This window comes from Zingiber officinale, chromosome 8B (assembly GCF_018446385.1).
Source record: "Zingiber officinale cultivar Zhangliang chromosome 8B, Zo_v1.1, whole genome shotgun sequence".
Taxonomy (NCBI): Eukaryota; Viridiplantae; Streptophyta; class Magnoliopsida; order Zingiberales; family Zingiberaceae; genus Zingiber; species Zingiber officinale.
In genome coordinates this window covers 19,569,244-19,578,675 of record NC_056001.1, presented here as the reverse complement: position 1 = coordinate 19,578,675, position 9,432 = coordinate 19,569,244, and the positions used below count along the sequence as shown (strand labels likewise).

The 9,432-nt window shown below is 35.3% G+C and overlaps 1 protein-coding gene across 12 annotated transcripts; it reads left to right on the top strand.

Annotated features, from left to right (window-relative positions):
• Positions 1–328: 328 nt before the first annotated feature.
• On the top strand, positions 329–8,060 carry LOC122015922 (protein-ribulosamine 3-kinase, chloroplastic-like). Of its 12 annotated transcripts, none has more exons than XM_042573021.1 (12): positions 339–457; positions 1,128–2,553; positions 3,566–3,649; positions 3,766–3,893; positions 5,250–5,403; positions 6,174–6,264; positions 6,346–6,420; positions 6,482–6,570; positions 6,812–6,930; positions 7,275–7,415; positions 7,555–7,631; positions 7,816–8,060. In XM_042573021.1, exons 3-12 carry the CDS (start codon positions 3,597–3,599, stop codon positions 7,960–7,962), a joined length of 1,074 nt encoding a protein of 357 aa, XP_042428955.1. In that variant the 5' UTR covers positions 339–457; positions 1,128–2,553; positions 3,566–3,596; the 3' UTR covers positions 7,963–8,060. The 12 variants fall into 12 exon arrangements, with proteins under 12 accessions (XP_042428954.1, XP_042428955.1, XP_042428958.1 ...); XM_042573022.1 differs by lacking the exon at positions 339–457 and having other exon boundaries at positions 464–1,436; positions 1,534–2,553; XM_042573020.1 differs by lacking the exon at positions 1,128–2,553 and having other exon boundaries at positions 329–457.
• The last annotated feature ends 1,372 nt before the right edge of the window (positions 8,061–9,432 follow it).

Below are 9,432 nucleotides of genomic sequence, written 5' to 3'. Positions count from 1 at the left end.
AAAATTATTAACTCCAATTTTCTTTTTTTTTCTTTTTTGCAAAAGTTGATCAGATCTTTTTTTTCAATCAAAATATACTTTAAAATAGTCGAAGGTGTTTTTTTTAGAGGTTTGAATTGAATCAATTTGGGAAGGACAATCATCTCATAAAAAATTACTCCTCAGTTTGTTAAATATATAGAAACTAGTAAACAAATGTAAAAACTAAAAAGATATTTTGATAATTAGACTGATAATATTTTAAATAAAAATTTATAGATGAAATGTTTTATATATATATATATATATATATATATATATATATATATAATATTTATTTATTTTAAAGTTGGACGATAAGGATAATAACGAGCTTTGATTTTCTGCCATCAAAATTTCTCCCGTTCGAACCCTACCGCAGCATCTCTCATCTCTCGCCGAGTTTCCTTCTCCATCCCATCGCGGTGCTCAAGTTCAGGTGGCTTCTTCTCCGATAAATAGTTCTATCTTTTTGTGTGCTCAGGTTTTCTTTGTCTGATTATTAGTTCTCTAGGTTTCTGCGATGATTCGTAGGTAAGCAAGCTGAATAATATTCTTGGCCTCGGTTCCGTTCTTTGTGTTTTTTTGTCTTCCTTTTCTTAAAAAAAACATTGAAAGAGTGTTCAGGTCATTCACTAATTTGTTGCACATAGAAAAAGATGAAAACTGATACAAAGATGTCCCAATCCTGTGAACATACTAGGCAGTAACTGCTTACAAAGATGCAAAGAATCCACAGGATCAAACATAGTAAAACCACAACCACCACTACAGTGAGGTTACAAAAATTTTCTTGCAGTTTGGCCCTGGTTTCTCTAAGCATGTTTACTGAATCAAGGTGGATTGTGGTCAGCTTGGACAGAATTTCACCAAATTTGTTCTGTTCTTTTTTATTATCTGATTTGAGATGCTTGAATTATTTCAAAGTTTTTGGTGTATGTGTTCTTGGTGCAGAAGTTAATAGTTTGATTATTATTGTATTTATTTATTTTTTGCTAGTTTGTAGCTTGTAGTTTGCGATCTGTACATTCTGTTTGTTATGGAATAGTTTGATTAGTATTTTGAGATATAGTTGACTTGCTTTTGATTGCCATTGTTCCTGCTCCGAGACCTTCGATGGACGAACCACACCACTGTTCCTGCTCCAAGACCTTCGAAGGAAGAACTACTGGACAATTGGAGGCGGTGTTGATGGAGTTGCTGAACACCAAGGGAAGGGGATCTGCTGAAGAGTATGCCAAGCCTGAGAGGGAGAAAAAGGAGAAGAAGAAGAGATTTAGAATGGAGACATGAGGGTGCCCAGACTCAGCTACTCCGACATTCAAGTCAAATCTCCTAAGATAGGAAAATGTGGAGAAGATAAACAGTAGTACACATATGAGGAGGTGAAAAAATGGAAAGCCTACCTCTGTCCGCAGGTGCTGATGTCTTTTATAACACTGCCATCGAATATCTCTCTCCTCTATTAATTGCATATTAATTACTAATGTGACGTGTATCATACTTCAATAAAAGGATTGTCCCATCGTATCTACCAGTATCGTCAAGATACGGGAGATGATACCCCACATGCTCTGACAACTCATATGTTGTGCTGCCCGCCATGATGAGCTGGCCCCATAAAACCCTTGGGTTGTGAGATAATTGGGCTGGAGGTTGGGGGGCTTTTAAATGGAAGAGCGTCGGATCACCAAGGCTAAGCGGAGATGAGCAGGGTGTGCCTAGTCGGTGCGAGCGGTGTGCCTCCGATCGGTGTGACCGATCGGGGAGGAGCGAAGCATATCCGATCAATGGGACCAACCGAAGAGTAGCGGAGTGCGCCCGAAGCACATCTGATCGGTGGGACATACTAGGGAGGGGCGAAGCACATCCAATCAGTTGGACTCAGTGAGACCGATTAGGGAAAAGCGAAGCACATCTAATCGGTGGAACAGGAGGGGTGAAGCACATCTGATCGGTGTGACTGACCGGGGAGAAGCAGAGCACGCCTGATCTATGGGACCGACCGGGGAAAAGCGAAGCACATCCAATCAGTAAGTTCGATCAGGGAGAGGCGAAACATTCCCGATTGGTATGACCCACCGGGGAGGAGCAAAGTGTGCTTGGTTGGAGAAGCGAAACACGCCCGATTTGCCTTGTGTCGACTCGTCTTAACCTTGACCTCCATCTAAGCATAATGCTTGACCTTTGGGGACATACGTGGCGGCTTCCAATACTCACTGTATCATCCACCAAATTATAATGTGTGGAAAATGATTAATGTGCGGTTTAACCTGTGGACCTAAGTCAGTTCAACCAATGATTTCAGCTGGATCAATGATGGGGTGGACATGCAGATCAATCGACTCACTAGCTCGATCACTGAACCAATGATTTGGAGCTTGTCACATTTTACAACTAATCTAGGCATTTTGAGGATGAAAAGGCAATGATCATAAGTGGCTTCCTAAAACCTTAGTTGGGAAAGGTTTAAATAGGCAGAGCTCAGGCAACACGAGGAGGGATGTGGTAGAAGGCAGCTGAGAAGTTAATCAGGTACTGGAAGATCCTCATAGGTGGCAATGTAATCTTCAATTCTTTCTTTTTCACTTGTATCATTGTTTATCTTGGTGAAAGTTATGATTTTATTTTTTGCTGATGTTTTGTAGAGCATGATCATAAGAGGCTAGGATAAGGGTGAGACAAACCTCGTCAAACGTGTCATTAAATCACAAAATATTGGTGAAGGGAAAATTTTGGTCTGTTCTTTGACTATATACACTGCCGATTTTGCTAAATCGAAGTGATATTTTCCCTAGAAGATCCCAAATGTGGACTGTATTCGTGCAGTATTTTGATCATGAATCTGAGACCAATTGCCTCATCAGGACTGTTTCAAGCGTTGAATCAGCACACTGGTTCTTAACTTGAAGTGATTGTTATTTATTTAGTTGAGATCAGATGTCAGGGATTATATTAATCCACCGAAAAATCTCTATGAGATATTGGATTAGTACAGTCGCTGGATACACATTTCTTGGGAAATTTAGAAGTTCTTCATGATTCAGCCAAACTGACTTTTTTATGCCATTTTTCATTTTTTGTTCATTTATTACCTCGTCATTTATCGTTTTATGCACTTAAATATTCCACATAGGCTGTTTAATAGTTAAAGTTTCTATCTAGAACAATCTGGAGTTCTACATAATCAATTTATATTTTATAATGATTTAGTGAAGTGGAAGAGTCAAATATGCTGTTATCCTGTTTGTATTAAATTTTTCTAATTGTGCATTTGTCTCCATAATTTGCCATAATCATCTGAAGGCTTGTTCAAGGTATATGGATTCTTTCCAGTAATTTTCCATGATAATATGGACTCTCCATAATTTGCCATAATTTTTGCATAAATTTTTCAAATTATATGGATTCTCCATAATTTGCCATAATCATGATTTAATGAAGTGGAAAAGGCTTGTACTTTCCAGTATGGGAGTAGAATCCATTTTCTATATGGATTCTATAATTTCAATATCAATTTACATTTCCATTTGAAAGCTTATTTCAGGTGAAGAAACACATTGAACAAGGGCAAGGACATGAGGGTGGAATCTTTTCAATTGAAGCTCCCCTTCATATTTCCAATGTCCAGGTGCTTGACCCAGATAATGGGTACAATCTCTTCAATATTCCCTCATCAGCTTGATTTTGTGTTGAATTTCCAAATTTGGTTACTCTAAAAGATAAAATTGTCGCTCATGCAAAAAGCCATGTAAGGTCGGGTATGAATATCTGGAAGATGGAAGCACGGGTCTCTAGAGGGCTTGCTGCATCTGGAGCTATAATTCCTCGCCCTGAAATACTAAAAGAAAGGAGAAAACCAAGACCTAGCTTTGGTACATTCAGTTTTACTTGATTGCTAAAGTTGTTTTCTTAAATTCAGCTGTTTACATATATCCATTGGTTGCACTAATTGTTTGGCATATCAATTGAGAGGAATAAACTATTGAATTGTTATTTTTTAAAGGTGAACCATCACATCATATTTATATGGCAACCATAACACCCTATAACTCATATACCTAAAGTGGTACTAGACCCACAACATTTAGAGTAATGAACATAATAACTCTTACACCCTTCCTCTAGTTGGGAAATAGATATTCTCTAATATCTAGCTTGTACATGAACTAGAAAAAAAATATCTTGAAAGAAGAAAAACATGAAACTAAGCACATGCAATAAAGAATGGCATGATTTTTCTAATGGTCGAGAAGTTTGTAGTCGTGATCCTTTGCACCGAAGGACGGACTGAAGTTGAGATATCTTCAGTTGATAAATCTTCAAAAGACAGTTGGTGACGATTTTGAAGGATTCAATATAATCTTTTCCCCTAGCTCCACATCAAAATGAAGATACCATATATTGTTAAGTTTGCAAAGATGTGTCTGACAACTTCTGAGAGTTTGTTGAGTGAAAGATAGATTAAGATTCTTGCATCTATGTGTCAGATGAGTAAACAAAGTCATTTTCATATCTAACAAAGTTAACATCCATCCAATACGATCAATGTGGGTAATCTATATAATGTAACAATCTCTTTAGAGAACAATGTAGCTATATGAGATGCATCGTCGATCTTCTTGTGGGGAATGAAATGTGCCATTTTAGAAAACCTATCTACAACAACTAAGATGCAGTGAAGACTTCGATTTGTTTGAGGTAAGTCTAAGATACAATCCATACTGATGTCTTTCCATGGCTTATCAAACTAGAAATCTTTTTGTTGCTCATATCCCCTACAACCATCAAATATCCTCTCTCAGCTTCCTTCATTAAATCCTATTCAAAAAATCTTTTAAATAAATTTTGGATCAGGGCAGGTTAAAAAATAGGCTGTGTCGCACACCTTCATCAGTTCGGGCAGGTGATCAACTGAATATTGGTTGGTGCTTTCAGAGCTGGAACACCATTATGTAATTTTTTCTTCATGTATCATCTGAATGCTAACAAATTTGTATTCAAAGTTGATATACACTCACAAGGAACATTCTTCACTTTGTTAGGTCACAGTGGTCTTTGCTATAAAAATTTTGTACTGATCATGATCGAGGGGTGTAATGGTCCACGAAGTTGTATTTGGTTACACAAGGATACAAACTAGGCAGTTTTTCAAATATTGTGTCTGCTTCTCTTTCCATGTCTACTGTTAACTGTTTGTGAAATTTTTGACTCTTAACTTCATCTGTCAGTGGCATCTTTAGGAGATGATCCAATTAGTGAATGGATTCTGACAGAAGGGAAAGCCACACAAATTACAAGAATCAGTCCCATTGGTGGAGGCTGCATAAATCAAGCAAACCGTTATGTAACTGATTCTGGTTCCTTCTTTGTGAAGACAAACAGGCATGACAAAGTTGAAATGGTTCTTTTATTATGTGCATATCCTGTGCTGATTTGCTTGGCCATTGACAATTGTGTATTGACATATATTAGAAGCATAAATATCAGTGTAGTAATGAAATCTATTACAACATCATCCAGTCTCTTGATTTGTTTCTTTGTTAATTATATGAAGATTCTAGTATTATCTCTTTAATTTGTTGCTGAATCTGTACGATACCAAGATTATATGCATGAAGTTCAAGCCTGTTAGTGAGTGAAACATTTATTTTCCCAATTAGGCCTTTATGAAACAATTTTTGTTGTATAGTGCCTATTAACAGCTCTTGGAAGATAGTGTTTACATGGTAATAACATAATGTTTTTGTAATTTTGTCCACCTTTGAATATTGACTCTTTTGAGGAGTTATCAGCACTTTAAGCAATTCGAAATTTTCTCTCATTTGATATCCATGACTCGGTTTATTTATTCAGAGAGTTCCATCTTGTTCATTATCTTTGACCATGAAAGCAGTAATGTAAGACTTAAGAAAGCAACTTTTGTGATCAATGTAACTCTCATCAGTATGGTTCCTTAATTTTTTTGGCAAAGTTTTTTCCTTGCAATCGGATGGGATTTGTTGGCAATAAATTTAACTGCTACGATGCCCTTGGCCTTGTTCTCCAGAAAAAATTTCTGACATGTGGGGCAATGTCTTCATGGTTGGCTTATCTAATCATACAAATTTGTCGCTAATTGAGGCAACCTTTTCTATTCATGTTGTTTTTAACAGAACAATTGGACCATCAATGTTTGAAGGAGAGGCTCTTGGTTTAAATGCAATGTATGCCACTCAATCAATTCGAGTTCCCAAGCCATATAAGGTAGTGTGCCGTTTTATATATTCTACCATAGCAATTTTTGAAATACCTTGGTGTGTAATATAAACCTCTTTTAATATGCAGGTGGGACCTTTACCAACAGGAGGTTCCTATATAATCATGGAATTTATTGAATTTGGATCTTCCAGAGGGAATCAGGTTATATTCTTCACAATAATGCTTTCTTTTCCATCCCTGTTAACCAAATACCTTTTCTCAGTCAGTTTTAGGAAGAAAGCTTGCAGAAATGCATAAAACTGCAAAGTCTAGCAAGGGCTTTGGTTTCAATGTCGACAACACTATTGGCAGGTGAAAGCTTCCAGAATAAAACATATTCCTTTTCACCTTTCAATCATATTGAATGAACTAAAATTTCTCATGTACCAATTTACATGGTTGCCTTCGTCGGGACCAACTGCTTCTTATAGATGTAAAAAGAACAAAGAAAAAAATTGCCTTTCTGATATGGAATTTATTTTCAGTTACTCTTTGTTACTTACTTCCCTATCATAAGGACACTTAGTTTTCTGATTTAGCTGTCTTGGTGCAGCACTCCCCAGATAAATAATTGGTGTTCAGATTGGCTTGAGTTCTTTGCTGACTATAGATTGGGTTACCAACTAAAGTTAGCACTAGACCAGTATAGGGACTCGACGATATATGAAAAAGGTCCAGTGCTTGAAACAATACTTTAGCATTTCTTTTGTTGCTTGCAACTATTTCCAATTGATAGTTAGCACCGTCATCGTTATCATAAATCCAGTTTTAGTCACACATATTTAGGGTCAGCTATATGGATCTTATTTTGAAATTTGTGCTAAATCACTTTTCATTACATTAATTAGAGTTAAAGGGGTATTCCATTCAAGTTTGTTGCATATGTTTTCTTACAGAGCCTTCTGTTCAATATTATAGGTATTCACAGTACTCATCAGTTTGAGAGATCTAATAAACATCCCTGTGACAATTGGGTTTGAGAAATTTAACAGTTTATACTTTGTCTCATAAAACAGGCCAGAAATTAGCTAAGAATCTCCAACCACTTTTCGAAGGAGTTGTCATTGAGCCATGCTTACTTCATGGCGACCTATGGAGTGGCAATATCAGCACTGATAGTAATGGTGATCCTGTGATATTGGATCCAGCTTGTTACTGTGAGTCATTTGTCGCACAGAATAACGAGTCTCGTCAAACGCCTAACATTTGCAAATTTTTATAGGAAAAATCTAAACTAAAATCTGAGGTTAAATAATTTTTACTGAAATCATATAACGACCATCCTCATTTATACAGATGGTCATAATGAGGCAGAATTTGGGATGTCATGGTGTGCTGGATTTGGAGGATCCTTTTATTCTTCATACTTTGAGGTAACTAGTTCTTGAAGGAAAATATTCATGTTAGGCATGAGTCAATCACAAACCAGTGAATTCTCCATCAAATTAAACTTATTTCTCAAGTGTGAAATGAAGTGAATTGGAATTTTATGCCCCTCGACTGTGCTCTCTCTTTTTTTCAGAAAATCTCTTAACTTCTTGGTGCATGTTCATCCAGGTGATGCCAAAACAGCCAGGCTTTGAGAGGAGGAGGGATCTGTATATGCTCTACCATTATCTGAATCACTACAATCTATTTGGTTCAGGCTACAGGTCTTCTGCCCTGTCTATCATAGAGGACTACTTAAGGATGTTGAAGGTGTAAATCCTACAATTCAACAGCGTCCATGGCTGGAATTCAAGTTGTACAACTTAATTTCCAAATTGTCCTACGGTTTACAAATTAGTTTTTTTTTATATACATATTAATCTCGTTACATATAGCACAGTCCACAGAGAGAATTCTTATATCAAAACATGGTGAGGGTCAGATTGTTTGAGCTCCCTAATTCACTCACAATTGTTATTGAATAAATAAAAGGTGAAAACTATATTTGGTTAAAAATTAAAAGGATATTTTAAATTATATAGATAATATTTTTTTAAAAAAAAAGTCAAAAAAAATATTCCATTATATTATATTGTTTATCTTGAAAATATTTTTATTTTCAACTCAATTAAGTCGCTGTTACAATTACTTTATAATTATTATCATGTTATAACAATTAATATAATATTGTTGAAACATCGTAGCAGCTAGCTACTGTTAATTATTATACCGTTGTAATAACGATTGGAGCAAGTTATTGTAATGATTTTAAAAAGGTTTTGATCCATTTAAAATGATTTTAATAAATTTTAAATAATTAGTTCATAAAAATACTTTTATATAATAATATTTTATACATAGTAATTGTAATAATTGCTACAATGATAGAATAAAGAAAATTTTTAATATAAAACACATGATAAAATGCCCCTTTTACTTTATTTTTTTGGTACAAATATTTTTTTTTCTTTGCGCTATTTTTGTTTGTTTTTTAAAGAAAAAGAAGTGAAATCGTCACTTTAGTAATTTCTTCAAGATGGTCTATGCTTGTTTAGAAGGGAATAAATTATATAGGTATTTTGTCCTACAATGGCTATTTACATGAACACTCAATTCAATGAATTATTTTACATTCGTTAAAAATTAATCTCAAATCTTATTAAAATAATTATCCATGCAAATATCAAATGAAGTCATTATGCCAACTCGTGGATGTCCATTTTTTATTCCTTATAATTTCACACCTATGAACACGCATCCAATCTTATTATAACAGTAAAGTTGTAGGTACATGAATAGGAAATGATTTTCTGGTAAAAAAAAAAAAAAAAAAAAAAAAGAGATCAAGAAATGATCCACTCTTAATTACGATTGGATCATAATTGCGATTCGATCGTAATTAGTTGCAATCTCTTTATTAGTTCATCGTTCTCATCAGATTATAATTTGGATCGGAACGGACGACCAAAGGTCACCTCCTGCTCAGCGTCATGCAACCTGGACACTTGTCTATTTCCGACAACCTCCGGGCGACTTCTAACCATCCGCTCTGACCCAAACTATAATTTGATAGGAACGATGAACCCATCAAAAAATCACAATCAATTATAATCAAATCGTAATTACGATCTGACCGTAATTAAAAATGGATCATCCCCTCATTCAATTATTTTTTTTACTAGAAAATCTTCTCTCCATGAATTGTATTCTTTTATTAGAGCATCTAAGTCAAAATTTTCAAATAAA